This window comes from Sceloporus occidentalis, unplaced genomic scaffold, assembly GCF_023333645.1.
Source record: "Sceloporus occidentalis isolate IW3139 unplaced genomic scaffold, rSceOcc1.0.p SCAF_58, whole genome shotgun sequence".
Lineage (NCBI taxonomy): Eukaryota > Metazoa > Chordata > Lepidosauria > Squamata > Phrynosomatidae > Sceloporus > Sceloporus occidentalis.
In genome coordinates this window covers 4039946-4063552 of record NW_028317038.1, presented here as the reverse complement: position 1 = coordinate 4063552, position 23607 = coordinate 4039946, and the positions used below count along the sequence as shown (strand labels likewise).

Sequence of the window (23607 nt, the reverse complement as noted above, 5' to 3'; positions counted from 1 at the left end):
CGTGTGCCCCGCAAGTGGGCTTATCTGCCGTGTGCCCCGCAAGTGGGCTTATCTGCCGTGTGCCCCGCAAGTGGGCTTATCTGCCGTGTGCCCCGCAAGTGGGCTTATCTGCCGTGTGCCCCGCAAGAGGGCTTATCTGCCGTGTGCCCCGCAAGAGGGCTTATCTGCCGTGTGCCCCGCAAGAGGGCTTATCTGCCGTGTGCCCCGCAAGAGGGCTTATCTGCCGTGTGCCCCGCAAGTGGGCTTCCTGCCAAGTTGAGTGACTTTCTTTGTATTTATTGATGTACCATTGCAGTCAATACAACTCTTAATCCAGATCTGTTGTCTGTGGTTTAATCCTGCGCCTGTCTGTAACAACCCCAGACCATAATGCATCGTGGGGTACAGACAGAGCCCCTCGTATCCCCTGCACCTGGGCTCCTTATCAACCTGTGTTCTCAGCTCGTGACAATGCCTGAGATATAGAAAGTTCCAAATCATCTGTAGAAGGGAGTAGAGAACAAACAGGAAACACAGTTTAACTAGCAAACATTCTGTGAAGGGGTTACAGGGTTTTTATAGTGTCAGGGTTCCCCGCCCCCCTCCACACCTGATCTCCTCCCCTTCATATGGTAAGGGTAGGGGTGAGGTAGGATGACTCCATCCCTTCTCCCTCTGATGAGCCACTCCTCCCTGCTCCCACCCTTCCTCCGGAGTACAGCCACTCCACCAGGAATGTGGCCTACCCTGCGGACAGGCGATTGCACCACAAGGAGACTGCCGCCTCTAATCTGTCCCCCGAGATGAAGACTCACTCAATAAGGTAGGTGGAAGTCCCCAATCCTGACAGTGGCCATCTCTGCCTCATACATTTCTGAATATGGAACCTGCTTGAAAGTAACCTCGAAGAGTAGAGCATTGCGCATGAGTCAGCTAAGAGAATATGTATTCTTTGCCATGTTTCCCTAGTGGAGGTCAAATGTCTTTTATCCTCATCCAGAGATAACAAAAGACAAGGAAATCGGTTTGTAGATATTAATTGTGCTAAGTTGATAATTGTTCCTGTGTCGTCCATGGGTTGTCTACCCAAGAGAAAGCCCACCTAGTCATTCTTGATTAGGAGAGATAGGAAAGTAGTCAATCTGGATGACAATAGCTTTGCATATAATTTGGTGTCAAGATTCGATAAAAAAATAAAGGAACAGTTTGCACATTCTTCAGGATAGTGACCACATACAGTAATTTTCAAGCATCACCTGCGGCATTTCATCAAATCGACAAAGAGGCTTTTAAGGTGTGATTTTTTTTTTTTTTTTTTTTTTATATCTGGAGGGCAGACCATCAGGCCCTGGAGCTTTTTGTGGTTTTGCTAACTGAATAAACCGTTCCAGTACATCGTCCGTAACCAGATGCGTAAGCTGGTCCCAGTTCACATGTTAATTTATGCTTCTAAAAAGGTACCAATACTTTCCAGACATAGCTGAGGGATTTCCAAATTGTCTCTAAGGTTATAGAGTGATTTGCAATAGTCAGCAAACCTATCTCCTATCTTCTTTAAGTTGAAAATCCTCTTTCCTGATGAATGCTGAAGATAATGCATAGTGTTCTGGGCCAACTGACTCCTGAGCTTCCTAGATAGTAAGGAGTCCATCCTATTTCCTTGTAACTTAGTACATTTCTTCAATCTAAAAAGCAAACATTTTGTATGCTGAACCTGGATTTCATTGATTTCATGGTTTAAAGTTGGAGATATGTGTCAGACGAGGCTGCTTTATTTGTGAGCTCCAGGTTCTGTAGCCTTGCCATAAGATCTGTGAGCACGTTGAGCCCTGTGAAACATCCAGTCTGAAATAGATAGCTCCTGGACAATCTCTGTGCAAAAAGTAAATTCTATAAGAGTCTCTCATTCAGTCTCCATCTGCCAGGTTGTGATGTTGGGTGTGACAGAATGACCTGTCATACAAGGCCCCAATGTAGTCAGAGATGGCTCCAGCCTGGCTGCTAAACAAAGATTGCACAAGCAGGAACTCCATTGTGTAAACTAATCCCATTAACAGGGTTGCTGCCAGGGGGAGTAGCTAAATGGGATTAAAGGTTGGGTACATGTACCTGTTTATCAATGTTAATGCAATTATGTGGATATATAAGGCTAGGTTTTACAACAATAAAATGTTCATTCCTGCTGTACTCAGTTCAAGGTAGTTGTGTCTACTTATTGGGTACACATAGTAGGGTTCTAAGGTGTGCTTGCTGACTGGTACTGGAAGTGATTTCTTTTTTTATGCTGAAATACAATTTAGAAAAAACACAAACACACGCTCTCTCCTCTGTATCCCTCTCTTCTATTGATCTCTACCTTTTCTCCCTACCTCTCCCCTTTCTTTTTATTTCTCTCTGTCCTCTTTGACAATTTTTCTTACAATCTCTTTAACTCTTTGCTCTCTTTATCTCCTCGCCCTTTTTCCCTATATCCCCCCATTCTGTTTATTTTTTCTCCTATTTATCTTGCCTTCTCCTTTCTATCTACCTCTACCCTCTCTTTATTTAATCTTTTCTCGTTATCTCCCTCCCTTTCTCATCCTCTCTCCTTTCTCCCTATCCCTCCTTTTTCTTTATCTCATCTTTTTCTTTTCTCCTTTTGCTCAATGAGGTAAAAAAAGGAACATGCTATGATCAAGTTCATCAAGGGATTATACAGGATAATGTCAGGAAAACTGTCCACCAGCTAAAGCTTATTAGAGGTTATTGCTGCCAAAGGAGGTCCGACCAGTTAAATCCAAGGGTTCACTTTTTAATGCAATTAATGCAGAAAACCAGGTAATTCCAAAGGGCTCAATTACTTTTTTTTGAAAAGGGAGAGATCATGAGCAAGGGGAAATATGAGATAATGAGAAAAGGTTGAGACAGGGACAAAAGAGAGAGATAAAGAGACGGGGGTAATAAGAAAGAAGAGACATGGCATCATGAGAAAGAGGAGAGATAATAAGAAAGGGGAGAGAAATTAAATAGGAGGAGGAGTGATGGGAACAAAGGGTCAATGAGAGGCAAGTACATCTAAAGGCAAGTAAGTTTATTGATACAAGGGCAAGTGTAAGCCATGATGTTTGTGTACAGGCAAGTGTGAAGGTGTGTGTGTATGGGCATATATTTCTAAGGTAAATGTGTGTATTTTCAGTCTATCCATTACCGTAACTGTTTTTAGCCTAAAGGGTATAAAATGTTTCACTCACACATTTCGACCCGGGGGGGGGGGGTATTTTGTATTGTTTAAAATAAAGTATATATTCCAGCCACATTCAAATGTCCACCACGAACCAAGTCCGTTGCCTATCCCTGGTTATAAATTAGGGATCTATGCATAGCCTCGCTTCTCCTGGAAAAAATAAATAAATATATATATATATATATATATATATATATATATATATATATATATATATATATGTGTAAGTTTCCATAGGTAAATTTACAGCAAAAATCCATATCTTGGCCAACTTCCTACGGTGAAGACTGTGTCTCAATACCTGTCACTCAAAAAGTTTATTTCATGCATACAATGAACATTTCAAAATACATGTTATTATATAAAACATTGTTATTACTGTATAGATATTATGTAAATAGTTCCACATTGAAAATGATTGTTAGAAATACTTTACTTATGTTTCTATGTAAACAAGACATGCTTTTTTTTATTAAAGCACAGGAGCCCAGAATATATGATCAATGGTGTAAATGCATTCATTGTGTTACATACTTACATGTGTTACTTACTTTGTAGGGTATAAATACTTGTACCTATAACTATCGGTTCTCAAGTAACTATATTTTAATGATCTGGATGTGTATTGGTCTGATAGCTGCTTTATTTTACAGGTACCCTAAAGAGTTCACCGAGTCGGTCAGCTATGGCAATGGTTGGTATTAGTGCCTGTGTGCTTGCTGTGGTGTGCGGCTCCCAGATCCCCTGTCATCTTTCTGTCAAGATCACACTGCATGTACCAGAGCATTTTATTGCTGATGGTAAGAAAATCTCTTTGAAGTATAAGGAGATGTATTTATTAATTATAATTGTTTGCTATGTGTTAGATATTATATACTATACTTTATCAGCCTGAAACCATGGCACACAAACCTACTAAGAGGGTATGTTAAACTGCTACATATTTGGGGAGAAAAACACAGGCTCAACAACTACACTACACTACAAATTGACCCACACAAAATGAGAAAGAGGGACATAACGCCTCCCTATTTATACCTAGTTACTCCTCCCTATAAAAAAAACATTTATTCACAGTTTTACAGGTATATAACTTATACACAGCTAGTGTAAATGGAAAAAGAAAAACTAAAGATATATTTGTTAACTTGCCCTAATTTGGAAATATCATATTGTCAGCAACCATGCAGCACCCACGCCGCGTCCAGCCGGCAGAGACGCGGCTCGGTCCACGCCGCATCCAGCCGGCACAGACGCGGGTCCATCTTCGACCGCGTTCATGCCGCATCTAGCCGGCGTGTGCGATCCCCGCCTCCTTTTTCTCTGCTTCAGGAGGGTGGGGGCCGCGCGCGCTCCCGATGACGTCACCAGCCCGGGAACATTTAAAAACCAGCAGCTCCTGCTGCTGGGCACTTGGTATATTTCTCTCTCTGTGTGTTCCTATTGCTGACTATTATTTTGCCCTGAACCTGGCTTGTTTTACGGACTTTGCTGATATTCTGATACCCCGATCCCGGCTTGTTTTACGGACTTTGCTGATCTTCTGATACCCTGTACCTGGCTTGCATACCGGACTCCGCCATATATTTACCTCACACATATTCCTATGTAATTTTATTGTTTCTAAAAAAAAGTTTGTTAACCTCTATCTAACCCTAACTAACTCTCTTTAACTACCTCCACAATATAAACTATAAAGTAAATATAAAAAATCAACCCCTTAGTTGATTTTCTTACTGTTGTCTGTCCTTCTCCAGCTCACAATCACAGAGGCACAGGACAGAGACAAAGGAACTGCAATGAATGCCTTCAAAAAAGGGTCTGGATATTTTTTTTTTTAGAAATGCAGAATATATGTCAATGATAGAATATAACATTAATACTTTAGAGCTTCTTTATCTAAGGAGAATCTGATTGCCCTTTGGAGCCAAGAATTATTTTTTCTAGGCAAAATCCGGCTAAAAAGGCTTTTTTTGGTCTTCTTTTGGATTGAAAGCAGGTAGCAGGATAGGTAGAAGGGTTAAACTTGATAGACTTAACTCTTTTTTCATCCTATATTACTAGGAACTGCTTACATTCATTGCGTTTGTCATCTGACTGTATCTGGGTAGATTGGCTGAAGAGGTGGTCATGGAATGATCAACAATGATGTCCCTGATTGTGTGGCGTAGGAGCGTTTTCAACCACTGATGTACCAGGTACAGGGAGGTGCTGGTGATGATCCAGCAATCATAGAACACATTGGTACTAATGACATTGGCAGGTAGGTGAAGGCTTAAAAAAAGATCACTAGGGTTCAAATGTGGAGGAAGGACTTCCAATGTAATGTTTTTCGAAATATTACTTTTACCACACACTACACCAGAGAAGCAGAAGAAGCTTAGGGAGAAAAATGTGGACCTGCGAAAGTAGTGTAGGAATGAGGGATTTAGGTTGTTAGGGAACAAGCAGACTTGTCAGTCGGCTACAGACTCTATAGCAGAGATGGGCTACATTTCAATGACGAGGGGGTTTCTGTACTGGGAGAGAAGATGTTAGAGAACTGGAGAAGATGTTAAACTAGACGGTGGAGGGTTAATATAGCAGTAAAGGCGTAGCTATTCTAAGTTTAGGGCAGGACTTGGGATGTTTTGAAGAATGATGAGATCAGCATAAATACTAAAGCAGCTAAACCACAACACATAGGTTAAAAAACAGTAGCTTGAAGGTGATGTGTACAAATGTGTCTGTAATGGTAACGAGTGATAATATGGATTTGATGGCTGGCACTGGAACCTGGTACAATGAGCAAAATGACCGGGATGTTGCCACACCAGGATACATTCTATACAGAAAGGATACAGAAAAGGAGTAGGGGTTACCCTTTATGTAAGAAATAGCTAAAAAGTTAATCCTATGAGGTAAAAAGAATAAACTAGAGGCATGTTGGGTAACTTTAGAACTTGGTAACAAATTGGTTACCCACATTTGTGTGATATATAGACCCCCTGAACATGCAAAGGAGCTTGACCCTCTTCTAATTAAAAAAAATAACTAAGACATCAATGAACAATGAGGTTATAATTATGGCGGACTTTAATTCCCTGATATAGACTGGAAAACCAAAATAGCTGGGTCAACCGGGATTAGACATCCTTAAATATTTACTGTGGTAATGGGGCAATTAGTAGTAGCGCAAACAAGGAAGGAGGCTATGCTAGATCTAGTATTTACAAATGGAGACTTCATTTTGGATGCCACTGTAGAAGTGGTTTGGGCTCCAGTGATCATCAATCAGTGTACAGAGTTTGCATTGCACCACACTAAACCTAAGGTTTTCTGTTTCAGATGTTTCTAAAATAAAAACATTTGTAGGTGAGTCTTTGATGGTTTGGACATCTTTAGATAGAGTCCTAGAGAAATGGAACTATTTAAGAGATGTCCTGCTAAAGGCACCAGAACTCGTTAGTAAGAATAAAAGAAAACCACAGTGGTACTTTGTACACGTGCAAATATATTAAAGGAGAAGAAGTTTGCTTTTAGAAAGGATATAAACAATTTCAAAATGAGGAAGATGGGAGCAAAACACCTTTTTACATATATAAACATGAAATAAGCATTAAAACTGAAATAATTAAACTAAAGACACATGGAGGGAGTTATGGAGTGTCCTGGCAAAACCACTAGCAGACTATTTAACCAGTCACTGCTGGCAAGAGTTACACTTCTGTTTGGGCATTTTTTTTTGGCAACATCCTTGTGATATCCAGACCCCTTTTAAAGGTATCTGTCAGGAACTGGGTCCATACAGATGATTGTAACGCTAATCCCTGATTACAGAGGTACGAAACAAACCAAACATGAAATCCAAACACATAGCAATGAGACATACCTTTAGACTGCAGACTGAGACAAACAGAACACACGCGTGGGGCACACCTTATAAAGGGAACAGAGCTGAAGCAAAAAGCAGTAGTAGAAGCAAGGAATGGCAGATCAGAGCAGAGCATAAGGAAATCCGGGAACGTATTGAAGCAAAACAGAGAAACTGAAGTAAGATTGAGATATGCAGCTCCACAGCCTGGGTAGAACGTGAGAGTATCCCCCTCCGAAAGAGCGGCCTCCGGACGCGAACAGGAACATAAACAGAAGAAAGGCCTGCTCTCTGACGGAAGAACTGCGTAAACAAGGCAACCCAGGAACTTGCATACTCAGGAATCTGAAATCTCTTAGAAGGAGTCCTTCGATGACCAGCACTACCACTTAGCAGACCACCTCCTCCAAAATAGGAATCAGCATATCTGATCGTGAATGAGGAAGCCGCTTCTTGTGCACTCTCATCCAAAACAGGAATCAGCATATCTGAATAGGAATGAGGAAGCTGTCTCTAGCGGACTTTTAGGTCCAGACGAAGGCAAGGCAGATCAGCCCACTTGACAGGGCTAACACGACAGGTAACCCCCTTGATGGGGTGCATACAACAGGTAACCCACTTGCAGGGCACACGGCAGGTTGCCCGCTTGCAGGGCACTCAACCAGGGAGTCTGGATGCAGGGCACTCATCCTGGGAGTCGCGATGCAGGGCTCTCAACTTAGGAGTCCACTAGTGGGGCGCTGGCCGCAACTCAGGAAACACCCGTGGTGGGGCGCACTTGACAGCAAATGCTCTGAAAAATACCCCTCGTCTTATAATCGAGGTCGTCTTCTAATCAGACCTCATTCTGCTGGGGCCGTGCTGCTTACCGGGCTTTGATCGCGAGCAGCGTCTCTGCTATTAGCAGCAGGAGAACAGGAAGGTAGAACAGTCCTCACATAACTCTACCTCCCCCCTCCTTCCTCTGAGGGCAGGGCCAGAGAAGTTGCTCGCACAGCCGGGCCCCTGCAGAAGTCTGCGAGTGGGAGATCTGCAGTTCAGGTAAGGGGGTGGGGGAGTGGGGGGTTTGAGCGTGTGTGTGTATGTGTGATCAATGGAATGAATGAGTATTTAAATGTTTGTGAATGAGTGTGTGTGTGTGATAGCATGGATGTGTAAAGGGGGTGGGGGTGGTAGCATGGCATAGGGAGGCTGTAATCAAACTTCTAACATCCCCAGGTTCCAGCATGTACTGGCTGCCTTGGCTTGATAGGAGTGTGATTGCAGTATATATATATATATATCTCCAGAAATGCATTTTAACCCCCTATATGCCACTCAGCCCCATGATATGCCTTTAACCCCCTTATATGCCAGAGTGGCAAATAGGGGTATAAGGCATATCATGGGGCAGAGGGGCATATAGGGGGTTAAAAGGCATATCATGGGGCACAGTGGCATATAGAAGGGTATAAGACATTTCTGGAGGCAGAGTGGCATATAGAGGGTTAAAAGGCACATCATGGGGCAGAGTGGCAAATAGGGGGGTATAAGGCATTTCTGGGGGCAGAGTGGCAAGCCTGGGGGCAGATGTGCATAACTGGGGGGGGGGCAGGTTGGCAAATAAAAGGAAATGAAATATATATATTTTTCTCAATCACAGCTTTTATTAAATATGAAAATTAGTTTACATGAATTAATATTTACTAGTAAAACCTTTTTCCTATAGGGTAGTCTTATATTCAGGCATTTTGTAGCCCTCCTTTGCACTTTCTAGCTCCATAATGTCCTTTTTTGCACCCAAAATTTCAAGGTGAGGTCTTATCATTGACCTGTAAAGAGGCAAGATGATATCCTCCTCCCGTGAATCGATACCTCGTTTTATGAATGCCAAGACCTTATTGGCCCTTGCAGCTGTTTGCTGGCATTGTGCACTGTTGTCAAATCTGTTCCCTATCATTATTCCTAAATCCTTCTCATTTGTAGTTTTCCCCAAGGATATTCCATTTATAGTATAGGTTGCATTTTTATTATTTTAGCATAATGCATAACTTTGCATTTATCTATGTTAAACATCAAGTCATTATTAGCCTCAATTACCCTGTCTAATTTTGTGTCATCAGCAAAAAAAGATTGTTTATAAATAAATTAAAAAGAAGAGGACCCAGGACAGACCCCTGAGGCACTCCACTTAATACCTGCGTAAAGTCTGAGAAACATGCATTCACAACAACTCTATGCATTCTAAATTCTGGCCAATTTCTGATCCAAATACAGACATTTGCCCCTAAGCCTATTTCTGTTAATTTGTAGAGTAACCTTTTATGTGGAACTGTATCAAATGCCTTAGCAAAGTCCAGATAAATCACATCTACAGCCACACCCAGATAGATATTTTTACTAACTTCTTCATAGAATAAGTTGGTTTGACAAGGCCTGTCATTCACAAATCCATGTTGACTTCTACTAATTGGATTATGGATCAAGATATGATCTTGAATGTATACCTTTAGCAACCCTTCAAATAATTTCCCCACTACCGATGTTAAGCTTACTGGCCTGTAATTGCCCGGTTGAGATTTTCATCCCTTTTTAAATATGGACACAACTGAACTGAAAGAATCCCTAAAGATAAGTAATAATGGTTGGGCCAGAATTAGGCTTAGCTCCATAAGTATCCTTGGGTATATACCATCCGGTCCAGGGGCCTTGTCTACCTTAACAGTATTTAATTGCTTGAGTACTTTTTCTTGCGTCAGCCAATCCCATTTTGCTATAATGGTTCCTTAAAATTAGCCAGCAGGGGCTCCGTCTTTGGTTCCTCCTTGGTATAAACAGAAAAAAAGTATTTAAGATGTCGGCTTTCTCTCTGCCCTCGTTAACCAAGTTTTTGGTTTTAAATAATAAAGGACCAACATTCTCTACCTTTAACTTTTTTTCATTTACATACTTAAAACATTTCTTGGGATTAGTTTTACTCTCCTTGGCAATTAGTTTCTCATTTTCCAATTTATAAATTTTAATCGCCTTTTTGCAGGTTTTGTTGGCATCTTTGTATGCCATAAATTATACTACTGATCCCTCGCTTTTATAATGCTTAAATGCCATTTGTTTATTTCTTATTTCCCATTTTACTTTCCTAGTAAGCCACATGGGTTTTGATTTGTTCTTTTGTATTTGTTTCCCATAAGTATATATTGAGATTTTAAAGGTATTCCATTTGTCCTCTTTGTTTAGTCCAGAGAACTATACATTCCATAGTTGACCTTAGCCCATTAAAGTTTGCCCTTCTGAAATGGAAGCAGTTCTGCTGTACCACTGTCAGTGTCTCACTTAGTTTATAGTGATAGGAGTAATGCTGTATAATTCTAAATGTCTGTGCAAGAGACAAATCCGTATCAGGGCAGGCAGCGAAGGTGCAACAACTGGAGAAGAGCTGGGTCAGGACAGGGGAGATACACAAAATCCAGAAGACAATGCCAAGGTCAGGAGCTGGGAGGTCAATCAAATAGAAAGGGCAGGATAAGTAAAGGCTCGGGTCAGAGCAAGGCTAAGAGAACTATAGAGCTCAACAACTAAGCACAGACTGAAAGGTGTGCAGGGTTTTTATACTCTATAGGCAAAGCCCCTCCCACTCATTCCCAGGTGTTTCTGCCTTCACCTGTGAGGTTATACAATCCTAAGTGATTACCAACCTCTCTCTCCGCCTCCCCCATCTCCACCAATAAGATGGGGTCGACTAAGGCCAGGACACTCCCTCCTGCTATCCCCACCATGGGGGTGCGTGTGGGTCGCGGTACTAGGGACTGCTGATGCCGCCTACCCTGTACCGTAGTGCGGCGTGTGGCTGTGGTTGCGGGCAGCCACGATTGAGCAACAGCGCACCGCGCAGAGGGTGCTGCGGGCAGCCGTGCGGTCGATGATGGCGCAGGGAGGACTGCTGGAAGACGGTGACGCAGCCCACCACGCAACGGAGCATGGCGTACAGCGGACACCCCAGGGAAGAGGTAAGGAGAAGGACCAGGGGCCTGACACTTAGTATATAATGATTGCAGTTATGCTGTACCACCGTCAATGCCTGGCTCAGTGTATAGTTATAGTAGTGTCACGATCAATATGCGAGCTGGTAAGTGAAAGGGTTCCTAATCGCAAAAAAACCAATCCACAGGGGAGAAAATTCAGGCGAGGTACAATAGGGCACGAGCGGAGGCAGAGTCGAAATACAAGCAAGGGTAAAAGGCAGGCAGCAAGTGGTCAATAGTCGGTAAGCGAGAATAGGGTCTGGTACACAAGGGGTCAAAATACAGAGAACGCGGGGGCGTGTAGCTGGAGAGGCCCTGTTTGCTGCCTTGTCAGTAAGCCGAGAAGGAGCAGAGACAACATGAGGCTGCGTTTCAGTGTGGGAGCGATGGCGGGGTAAGTACTTGATTTATGACAAGTAGCTATGCTGTTCCACTGTAATGCCTGACTCAGTATGTACTGAAAGGTGTTATGCTGTACCACTGCATACAGGTACTGCATTCAACCATGCAAGTCAATGGAGCCCAGCTTTCTAATCACAGTGTGATTAGTAAAAATAAATTAAAAAATAAAATAAAATTAATAATAATCAGAAAAAAATAGTTAAAAAAAAACGTAAAATGTAAAAATAATTTCCCACTGATGTCACTATCAGGGGAACCTTCAAGTTGAAAAAAAATGTTAAAATTTTTTTTTAAAAAAAAGACAAAAAAAATTAAAATATATATATATAAAAAATATATTTTTGTGAGCAACTCCTAAAATTAGCATATTAGCTTAAAACAATTCTCGCAAGGAAAGAGTTCCATGGGGTGTCTACTTTTAAAAAATGTATGATTTGATGGGGTAAATTGAATTGGCCGAGTTCAACAATGTCCCAATTAACACGGGGGGAAGGATGGCCACACATCTAATTTCCAATTAGAAAAATGCACACATACCAAATGTGGCCCTTTAGTTCCCCCAAAAAATGACAAACCCATGCATGTGGGGTATCACTGTACTCAGGAGATGTTGCTGAACACATATTGGGGTGTTGTGTGACAGCGGCATATACCAGGAGCTGTAAATTCATACATAACATAGGTGTGTGGGGGAAAAATACACACAAAAGAATACTACTGCAAACTTTGAAAAAATTCTGGTGGTAAAATGTGTGCATGCAAAGGGTTAAAATACCAGCATTTAAAATACCCTGGGGTGTCTAGTTTTCAAAAATATATGGTTTTGTTGGGCACACTGAAATGGCCCGGCTCAAATATGTACCAAATACGACATGGGCAGTGGATCCCCAAATGCCAAAGTTCAACATTGAAAAAATGCGCATGCCCCAAATGTGGCCCTTTTGCCCCCAAACAGCCAGGCAAAATCATTCATGTGAGGTATCACTGTGCTCAGGAGATGTTGCTGAACACATATTGGGGTGTTTTATGATAGTGACATATACCAGAACCTGTTTATTCATACCTGAAGTAAAATGTGTGTGAAAAAACAAATGCATTTGCAATACCCTGGGCTGTCTAGTTTTCAAAAATATATGACTTGATGGGGTAAATTGCATTGGCCGGCTTCAAATATACCCGAAATGGCACATGGGGGGAAGAATTACTAGATTTGGAAAAAATGGCTTTGAAATAGCAAAACGCTACCTGTGCTTATTGCCCCATAATGTGTAGAAAAAAGCAAAAAAACATTGTGTATTTCTAAACTCAGGACAAATAGTAGAATCTATTTAGCAGGTTTTTTCATTACCTTTTATAGATGAGTAAAAGATTTTTCAACTAAAAGTTAGAAACAGTCATTTATTTCAAAATTTTTCACCATATTTTATACTTTTTTAATAGTAAATAATATGATACAATCAAAACAATGTCATCTAAAGAAAGCCCTTCTTGTCCTGAAAAAAACAATATCTAATGTGTGTGGGTTCAGTAAACGGGAAAGAAGAAAATTACAACTAAACACGAGCAGCGCAGAAATGTTAAAACGGCCATTGTCACGAAGGGTACAAAAAGTAAAATCAGCCTTTGTCACGAAGGGGTTAAAGCAGGCTACTATTGACCAAGGCTGGTCTAATATACCTGCCATCTACCACTTTACCACACCTTTTGTCACATATCCTCCCTCCAGCTCAGCCCTAAGGGGTTGAGCGACCATGGACATCAGAGCATGTACTCTGGAAAGGCCATCAGCATTTCCCTGTGTTCCACTGTGAAATTTAAAGGATTACAAATTTAAAAACATCTAGTAATTCTGGAGTTTTTCTCTTTGTTTTGACACATCCAAGTCAAAGGTACGTGATCTATTATTAACCGGAATTTTCTACCTAGCAGGTAGTATTTAAGAGACTCTAATGCCCATTTAATAGCGAGACACTCCTTTTCCACAATAGAGTACTTTTTCTCTTGTGGGTTTAGCTTCCTGCTCAAAAAGAACACAGGGTGTTCTTCACCCTGATATTCCTGGGAAAGGACAGCTCCTAAGCCCACATCAGAAGCATCTGTCTGAACTATGAAGCTTCTGGAGAAGTCCAGGGCTACTAAGACTGGTTGGGCACAGATAGCCTCCTTCAGCCTTTTAAAAGTTTTAATCATAACTGGGCACCTTGCCTTAGTGAGGTCAGTTAGAGGAGCAGCAATGGTAGCACAATCTGGAATGAACATCCTATAGTAACCAGTCAAACCCAAAAATGCCCTTACTTGTTTTTTCATAAGTGGCTGTGGCCATTTTCGTATGGCTTCAGGGTATCGCGTTGCATAGTCCAGAACGACTAGTATATACTGATGCCCTCTGGCGGATTTTATCAGTGGCCCTAATAAGTCCATCCTTTCAAAGGGCACATCTATGATAGGTAGGGGAACTAGTGGACTACGGAAAGCCTTAAATGGGGCCCTGTGCTGGCATTCAGGGCATGAAGAGCAATAGTTTGTTATCAACTCCAAGGTGTCCTCCTAGTATGTGGCTGTGAGCCAACTTCAATACTATATTACGGAAAGCCTGTGGAACCAACAGCTGCTTAATAGTATCTGCAGCTTTCTTTTCTACACGATAGATAAGGTCATTTAACGTTTCAAAATAAGGGAATGACAGAGGTTCTCCTGGCTGAGCAGCAACCCCATTTACAACCTTTATATTGTTTCGGGCTGTAACTAAAGTGGGATCTTCCCACTGGGCGCTTTTAAAGTTACCAGGACTGATCCCTATGTTCAATAAGTCATCATTCTCTGCAGTATTAGCCGGCTCCTCACTAGTTTGTACTGGGCTGTCCCCCACTAGTACTGGTTTAGGGTAGTAAGATTTGCCCTGGTGTCTCTCCCGATGGTCAAAATCCAATTCAGTATTGGCTAAAGGAAACACATAATCCTCATCAGCTTGGTTAAATTCTGATGAGCTTTGGCCTGTCTTTTCTGCAGAGGCCCATAGTTCTAGAAAATGGGGAAAATCTCTAGCTATTACCACCTGCTGGGTTAGTCTAGGTACTACACCCACTCTGTACTTTAGAGAACCATACGGGTTCCAATATTTACTTCTGCTGTGGGATGCTCTCTCTTATCCCCATGAACACAGATAATTCCCATTTTCTGTACATGATCAGACTTCACATAGGGTATTACAGATTCTGCTACTAATGTGACCATACTTCCTGAATCAAGTAATGTTTAACATTTTTCCATTCACATTAACATAGCACCAATAAGGGTTATTATCATAGTCATTGTTAATAGACGCAACACAATTAAACAAAAATTAATGCATTCCCTCATTTTCACCCATATTGCACTCCATAGGTTCATCCTTCAAGGGACATTCCTTAGCCATATGACCAGCCTCATTGCACCTGAAGCACTTCACAAAATAGTCTGACCCCCAATTAGTTCCTCTCCCAGGCCTATTACGTCTGGTTAACCCTCTGAGTCCTGGAGTATTGTCCCTGGTGTCCTGAGAATATATGGTGGTGTTAAGGCCGGAGGAGTGTCTGCGTGTGAGTGTCACACGGGTTTTGTGGAATACAAGTGAGGAACCCAGTATGCAGTAATGGCACTGGTAACTATAGGAGTGTCAGACAAGCCGGGTCAGGAGTGGAGAAGGCAGCGAAGTCAAGAACAAGCATAAATCAGCAACGGAGCGGAATCAGTAGAATAGTCAGAACACTGCAATAGGAACTGCTCAGCCAGAACAATAACCGAGCACTGAATCTGCGTTCCCCAGGCTCCGCCCCCAACAGATGACGTAACGCTATGTACGTTGCGTCCCCTCCAGGGAGGCGGTTCGCCCGCGCGCATACCGCCCATCACTTGCAACGGGGATACGTTTGAGGACATGCCACAGGTGTCTGCTGGATGCTGGCACCCCGAAGCAAGGTCCTGGGACTGACTACCATGGAGCTGCGAGGGAGGTAAGGTTCACCTCTGGTGAGGTGCTGCGTTGCGGTCCGTGATGCGAACCGTGATAGCGAGATATGCCGGGCACGCATACCACGAGGAGGAAGATGTGGCCTGCCACACGGCGATGTGGCAGGAGAATTTAGGCATGACAGTAAAAAGCCTTTCCCAGACAAGATGGAGTGTTCATTATGATGCTGTAAAGTCAGCGGGGACACATTTTAAAAAACGGAGACGTCACTGTCTGCTGTATGTAATTTTTCTTTTTTTGTGTTACCTTTCTTTCTGGTGGGAAGTTCTGGAAGAAACTGAAGTATTTGCAAACAGTGGGAATTAATCTTGAAAAGTGCAATGTGAACCTACAAGCTCTGAAAGTGTTTATTGCAGATCAACAAAATAAAATTTTGGAGTGGGCCGTTTATTATACAACTACTCCATTTATGGAAATGAACATGAGGGAGAGTAAAGCTCAGGAAAACAATGAGAAAAGAACGCCGGCACTCCATGAAGACAGAAGTAATCAGATAGATGTATAATGTGAAAAAGTATCTTTTATTCGGATTTTAAAAAAGATGATGTAAGAAAAAATATATATTCAAAAATGTATAGAAAAAATAAACAAAAAAAGAATACAGTAAATGTAATACCAGCCACCGTGAAAGAGAGACCGCTTGATGCGTTTTGTACCTCAAGTGTTTTATCAAAAGCTAATCCCACTAAACAAAACACACCTAATATATCCATACCAATCAGATAATTAGTAAAAATTAGTAAGGACCACCTGATAATGGTAACAAAAAGCCATCTAATATAAAATAAAAAAAGGACATGACACTTTCAAATAAAGAAATAAACCACAAATGAAAGTAAATGTAAAAATAAATAAGTAGGTAAGTAATCAAATGATACCTTAATCAAAAAAGCAAGACATGTCGTAACGGGAATTTAACCCCATAGGCTTTCTAGTGGCCAGATTGGAAATCCAGTATACCTCATGTTGATTGAGGAGAGTAATTATATGTGTGCCTCTAGGGGGAGAAATGAGACTCTCAATACCCATAACGGTCAAATATTGTAAATTACAATTGTTACACAAAATGAAATGCTTGGCAATGCGTGAAGAAAGAACATCTGACTCAATATTTAGAATATGTTCTCTGATTCTATCCTTAAGTCTATGTGTAGTACGTCCAACATATTGAATACCACATTTTTTACACATAATTAAATAATGTTACTTGCAGTGCAATTGATAAATTGTCTAATATTAAAGGTGCCATTGTTAGAGGTAGATGTGAAAGAAACATCCTTATTAACATATGGACATTTGCACACATTATGTCCACAGGGAAACATGCCAAAACAATTCAGCCAAGTAGATACCTTGGGATGACTAATAAACCTAGTTGGAGATAGGATATTATCTAATGTTTTAGTACTGTTAGAAACATATTTAACCCCTTTAGATAGGATCTTATCATAAATGACATCTGATCTTAATATATTCAAGTTATTTTGTATTATGGACATAATCTTCTTATACTGATCACTATATGAAGTGGAAAAGACTATAAAGTTAGGTTGTCTCGATACACTATAACTCCATCCGTCATTTTTTAAAGACTTTATCATATGCATTTATGATGTCAATATGTTTATAGCCCCTAAGTTTCAATCGTTCAATTCGCTCCCACAATATGCTATAGTTTCTTTTAAGTTGTGTAGATTGTCCAATTGGAATACCTCATATGATGCAATGTGAATGCATGTAAAATAGTATTACCAGCAACTTTCTTATAATATGACTTAGTAACATATGTGGCGTATTGTTCGTTATAAACTATATCCACCTAGGGGCGCTCGTGCACAATAAACACAGAAGCAAGAGAAAAAAATAAAACGAAAATAGTGTAGCGAGAAAAAACAACAGCAATGTATTTTTGCGTCAATAATTGCACTCACAGTGTATCTGTGATTTTCACACTTATCTCAATTCTCTGTAATCCGAATAAGAGAAATAAAAGAGGAAAAAAACAAAATGGGATGGTATCTTCATATATGTTGAATGAATACAGAATGATTGCACTTGCACACGGATGGACATACTCAGATGGTATGTTAATCAGCTGTCACAACTCCTGGATGATCAAGGGCTGGTATTCTACGTGGAACTGAAGGACCACTCACTCCACAGATAATGTTGAGTACTTCTCTTTGCTGAACTCTGAAAGTGCTGATGCAGAATAAAAGTGCCACTGCTACTCTCTGTTGTTCTCAGTAAAGTGCTGATGCAGAAAAAATGCCACTGCTCAGATAAAGTGCAAGTGCTGTATAAAGGTCAATAGAGGACTTCCCTAAGAGAGGTGTTTCCTGCAAACAAAAAACTAATCAGATTGACTTCATAGATACGAAATTTATTTTGGGACACAGTCCTATTTAAAAAACTGGATAAAATATTGTATGGGATATATGGATTGTTAGTTATATCAGGAAAACAATGCCAGGAGAGAAGGCACAGGATGTTGGTATCACATTGTCAGAGAAAATGAAAAGGGTTTTAGTGCCTTGATTGGTTTCATCATGACTTGGTAATTTGTTCTAAGACAATGGAAGAACTCCTTCCAATCTTTGGTTATTCAGCCAAACTCTTTGGTTCTCCGTTTATTGAGACATGCACATCGATAAAACACAAGGATGACGCAGTCATGTTGTACAATGTGCAAAGATTATACAAAATAAATGTAAATGAAAGCAGCAAAAACGATCCATGGTATCATACAGTAGAATATACAAAGACATGTACATAAGAGGATCATATAATTACCGCATACCAGAGTCGCACGAACGCCATTAGTGACGAAAAAGGCATAAGAGAATCTGGAGAATACAATGTAGCAGCATATAACGTTACATAGTAACATAGTTCATAAGGTTGAAAAAAGACCAAAGTCCATCAAGTTCAACCTATATACATAGTGTCCCTACTGTGTTGATCCAGAGGAAGGCAAAAAAACCCTTATGAAGCAGATGCCAATTGCCCCATACCAGGGGGAAAATTCCTTCCCGACTCCAAATATGGCAATCAGAATAAATCCCTGGATCAACGTTCTGTCCCTATTAATCTAATATCCATAACTTGTAATATTATTGCTTTCAAGAAACACGTCCAGGCTCCTTTTGAACTCTTTTATTGAGTTTGCCATAACCACTTCCTCTGGCAGAGAGTTCCATAATCTCACCGCTCTTACTGTAAAGAACCCCCGTCTGTGCTGGTGTAGAAACCTTCTTTCCTCCAACCGTAGAGGATGTCCCCTTGTTATAGATACAGTCCTGGGTATAAATAGGTCCTGGGAGTGATCTCTGTACTGTCCCCTTATATATTTATACATAGTTATTAAATCCCCCCTAAGCCGTCTTTTTTCCAAACTAAATAACCCTAATTCTGATAATCTTTCTGGGTACTGTAGTCCTCCCATTCCCCTTATTACTCTGGTTGCCCGTCTTTGAACCCTCTCCAGCTCCACTATATCTTTCTTGTACACTGGTGCCCAGTACTGTACACAGTATTCCATGTGTGGTCTGACTAGTGACTTGTACAGTGGTAGAATTATTTCCTTGTCGTGGGCATCTATGCCCCTTTTGATGCACCCCATGATTTTATTTGCCTTAGCAGCAGCTGCCTGACACTGGTTGCTACAGGTAAATTTACTGTTAACTAAAACTCCTAAGTCCTTTTCCATGTCAGTCGTCCCCAGTGTTTTCCCATTTAATACATATTCCCAGCCTGGATTTTTCTTCCCCATGTGCATAACCTTACATTTATCTGTGTTGAACCTCATCTGCCACATCCCAGCCCAAGCCTCCAACCTATGCAGATCCATTTGTAATCGTGCACTGTCCTCTATTGTGTTAACCATGTTACAGAGCTTAGTATCGTCTGCAAAGATTGATACTTTACTATACAATCCCTCTACAAGGTCATTAATAAATATATTAAAAAGAATAGGACCCAAAACTGACCCCTGTGGTACCCCACTAGCAACAGTAACCCACTCAGAGTATGTACCATTAATAACCACCCTCTGTTTCCTATCACTGAGCCAGTTACTTACCCACATACACACATTCTCCCCCAGCCCAAGCATTCTCATTTTATGTACCAGCCTTTTATGTGGCACCGTATCAAATGCTTTGGAAAAATCAAGATATATGACATCCAGCGATTCACCCCGATCCAGTCTTGCGCTCACCTCCTCATAAAAGCTGATCAGGTTAGTTTGACAGGACCGATCCCTTGTAAACCCATGCTGATATGGAGTCATACATTTATTTTCATTGAGATACTCCAAAATAGCATCTCTTAAGAAACCCTCAAACAGTTTACACACAACAGAAGTTAAACTAACAGGCCTATAATTCCCCGGGTCACTTTTTGTCCCCTTTTTGAATATTGGCACAACATTTGCTTGAGGTGGTCAGATAAATCAGATAAATGGGTAGGATTATGTAAAATTTTTTCATTAAGCCTCCAAGTCCAAGGTTTAAAACTAGGTTGTGCCAATGTAAAGGTGAAATGTATGGGAGCATGATCGCTGAAGGAACAAATATCAATATGAGATGAGCGCAGTTGTAAAAGATGGTGATGTGAGAGGAATAACATGGCTATACGTGTATATCTATTGTGGGGAGTGGAGAAATATGTGTAATCTCTATCATTGGGGTGTTGAGATCTCCAGACATCCACTAATTGGTTCAGATGAGCACGTCTGACTTTTTTTTTTGGGTCACATATAGAAAAAAATATGTAGTACATGTGTACATTCCACAAATCACAAACATTCAATAAAGCACAATACCGGTCAAAAGGAACAGCTCGTCCGAAATTGTTCTTATAATAGAGATAGAGTGATATCTTCACAAGACAGAGAAGGCTGTGTAGATAACGTATCACTCACATGGATACATATAAACTGGGTGGTAAAGTATGATTGAAGGATGTGTGAGTGCGTGTAGAGATGTTAGCATAAAAAACAAAAGAAAAAAAAAGGAAGTTCCAAGGACCAGCTGTGAACCATAATACGGAAATAACCGTGCACAACGAGAACATAACATTATGTTTCCCATGGTTACCATACGAGAGTACGGTGTCATGTGTAATATATGAGTATTAAATAACAGAAAAAGGAAGAAGAAAAGAAAAACAACAAAAAAGAAAAACCAAAGGAAGTGCCATATGCATGGAATACAGCAATCTCCAGCTATCTGTCTTTGTCCAAGAGATATGTGTCCCTTCGCTAACTAAAACCATCCGGTCTGATGGTAAGACCTAATTCCCCTCAAGAGTAGGCGACCGGCTAGCGACACCAGCCCCCATTGTGGAGCGACGCGGGGCCCAGGACGCAGGAGGAGCAAGTCACACCCGGAGCCCCCCATACCCTCCCCCACCCCCCTCATCTATCTGAGAGGGTGGCCGAATTTAGGTATGGTAACGCCAAAAGGTGCCAAATCGTCCACATCTTAGTGTGAGTTTCTAAACGATCAGATTTAGTGTATGTCAATGCCTCCATATGTTCAATAAAGGTAAGGTCGTCTCTGAGTAGCGACAGGTACGGTATGTTAGTGGATCTCCAATGTCTTGCTATCAGACGTTTTGTCGAAGTGAGGATGTGCAAGGTCAGAGGTCTATAACACGGGGCTATGCTTTTAGGTAGCATGTCTAGCAGTCCAATTTTAACAGTAGAGTATCTTAGAGTCTAGAAAGGAGTTAAGGAGGGCAAATATTTGCCTCCAAAATGGTTGTATAGCAGGACAATGCCACCAAATATGACTCATCGTGCCAAGAGCACTTAGGCATCTCCAGCAGAGGTTGGAACAAGATAGAAAAATCGCGGCCAACCTAGTCGGGACCATATACCATCGAAAAAGGACTTTCCGATTGGCTTCAAAGTGGTTACTGCAACGTGAAATGCCAATGAATCTAGATACCGCGGACGACCAGTCCTGGTCAGAGAACTCTGTGTTGAGTTCCTTTTCCCAAGCTTTCATGTAGGGCGACTTGGTTGGGCAAGTATGTGTAACAATAGCATCATAGCATATGGAAATGGCATGTTTGGTAGAGCCCGGGGAGCGCAGGAAAGCCAACAGTCTGCAGTTTCCGGTACAGTCTGGATGGGAGAACACCGTCTGTAGAATATTTCTTAGTCTGAGAAACGTGTAGTGTTCAGAAAGGGGGAGGCCAAATCTGCCTCTGAGGTCCGCAAATGACATCAAGCTAGATTTTGTCATGAGTTGGCCAATGGTATGGATACCCAAAGGCATCCAAGTGTGGAGACTAAGATCTTTAGAAAAGTGGGAAAGCAGCGATAAAGGGACATGGGGAAGAGCAGCCGGGAAGGGCAAAAGCCGGGATATAATCTCTCTCCAGACGCGCAGAGACCACCGAGTACTGGGAAGGGCCGATTTTAATTTCGGGAATAAAGAAGGTGGGAACCATAGTAATTCTGTAATTTGATAAGGTGACGTAAAGGTAAATTCCAGTTCCAACCATTTAGGGCGTTCAGAAGCTTTGAATGCTGTAAACATCAGGGCTATCAGTGTAGCCTTATAATAGGATCGGAGGTCTGGAACCCCCAGTCCTCCCCTACGTTTTGGAAGTTTAAGAGTGGACGCAGCTAATCTCGTTTTTTTATTGCCCCAAATGAATGCGGAGAACGAGGTTTGGTAGTGTTGTAAGGCGTCGGAAGGAAGTGGTAGGGGGAGCGCGCGAAAAAGGTACATTAATTTAGGGAGAGCAGCCATTTTGGCAGCAGCTATTCGTCCCAACCAGGATATCTCAAATTTGGTCCACAGATCATTTCTAATTTTTGGCCAGGATTTGACATAATTAACGTGGAATAGAGATGAGAAGCGTTTTGTTAGTTTAGAGTTTAGGGTTTCTGATAGGTTCCCCATCTTAGGAAGAAAGGTAGGGGATCCGAGATGAAGCTGGTTTTTTTCTAAGTTTGTTAGTGAGTAGTCTATCGGCTTTATTGCCTTTTGAATAAAATATTTGTTTAAGATTTCGGAGGGCGGTAGCTGAGCGTGTGAGGAGGAGATCGTTGTATTGTTTCTTAACATCTGTTATCTGAAGTGCGAGTGATGGAGAGGGCGCTAGTTTGTTGAGGTCATTAAGTTCGGATAGTTTAGCGCGTAGTTCATCAAGTTTTGCAGTATATGTTTTATTAAGGCGAGCACCATGTTGGATGAAAAGGCCCCTGACAAAGGCCTTATGGGCCAACCAGATAGTGAAGAGTGGGACGTCAGGAGTCAGGTTGGACGCAAAGAATTGTCGAAGTTCCGTAAGTAACGTCCGTAGGAGGTCAGGATTTAAGAGAAGTGATTCATTTAATCTCCATCGCCTGTCACTGGATTGAGGTGTTGCTATGGGCATGTGAAGTAAAATGGGGGCATGGTCGGACCATGTAATGTCACCAATAGTGGAAGATGCAATGGTCTGTAATGAAGTCTTGTCTGTAAGGAAAAAATCAATACGAGTGTATGTGTTATGTGGCGTCGAATGGAAGGTGTAGTCTCGTTCGGTTGTAAATTGACATCTCCAAACATCATGGAGATCAAATTCAGTCAGTAGTTGTAGCTTAGAATGGCGGCTAGGCATGTGTCTCCTAACACCAGGTGATGTGGACGTAGAAGTGGAGTCCAAGCTCCTATCAATGACCATGTTAAAGTCGCCACATATAATAAGTCTACCGTTCCGTACCTTCGCGCATCTCCCCAGGCTCTGTTTGATGAACGATAGCTGTGATGTGTTTGGAGCATATAAGTTGGCAATCGTAATAGGATCGCCATCTAGTGATCCTGATAGAATAATCAGTCTACCCTGTGGGTCTGTATATTTGTAGGACAATTGGAAAGAGCAGTCCTTGCTAAACAGTATGGAAACCCCTTGTTTCTTGGTGTCTGACATTGCCGAGTAGTGAGTAGGGAAAGCAGGGGAATACAATTTAGGAGCTTTCTTCCTAGCAAAGTGGGTCTCTTGAAAACAAGCTACCGATTTAGCGGCTTCCCGCAGTGCCAATTTTTGTTTATGGGGGGAATTTAGGCCTTGTACATTCATAGATAAAATGTTAAGGGTCATAATATGAGAGAGTAGAATGAGAACGGACGCTATTGTC

At 41.5% G+C, this 23607-nt stretch overlaps 1 protein-coding gene across 1 annotated transcript in view; it reads left to right on the top strand.

Moving 5' to 3' along the window:
* LOC149287625 (astrotactin-2-like) overlaps positions 1–23607 on the top strand; it is a 782689-nt gene that overhangs the window by 72191 nt on the left and 686891 nt on the right. The window contains exon 7 of the mRNA XM_089492656.1: positions 3856–4002. Within this exon, the coding sequence (XP_089348782.1) occupies positions 3856–4002 (147 nt within the window). The remainder of the gene's footprint in view (positions 1–3855; positions 4003–23607) is intronic.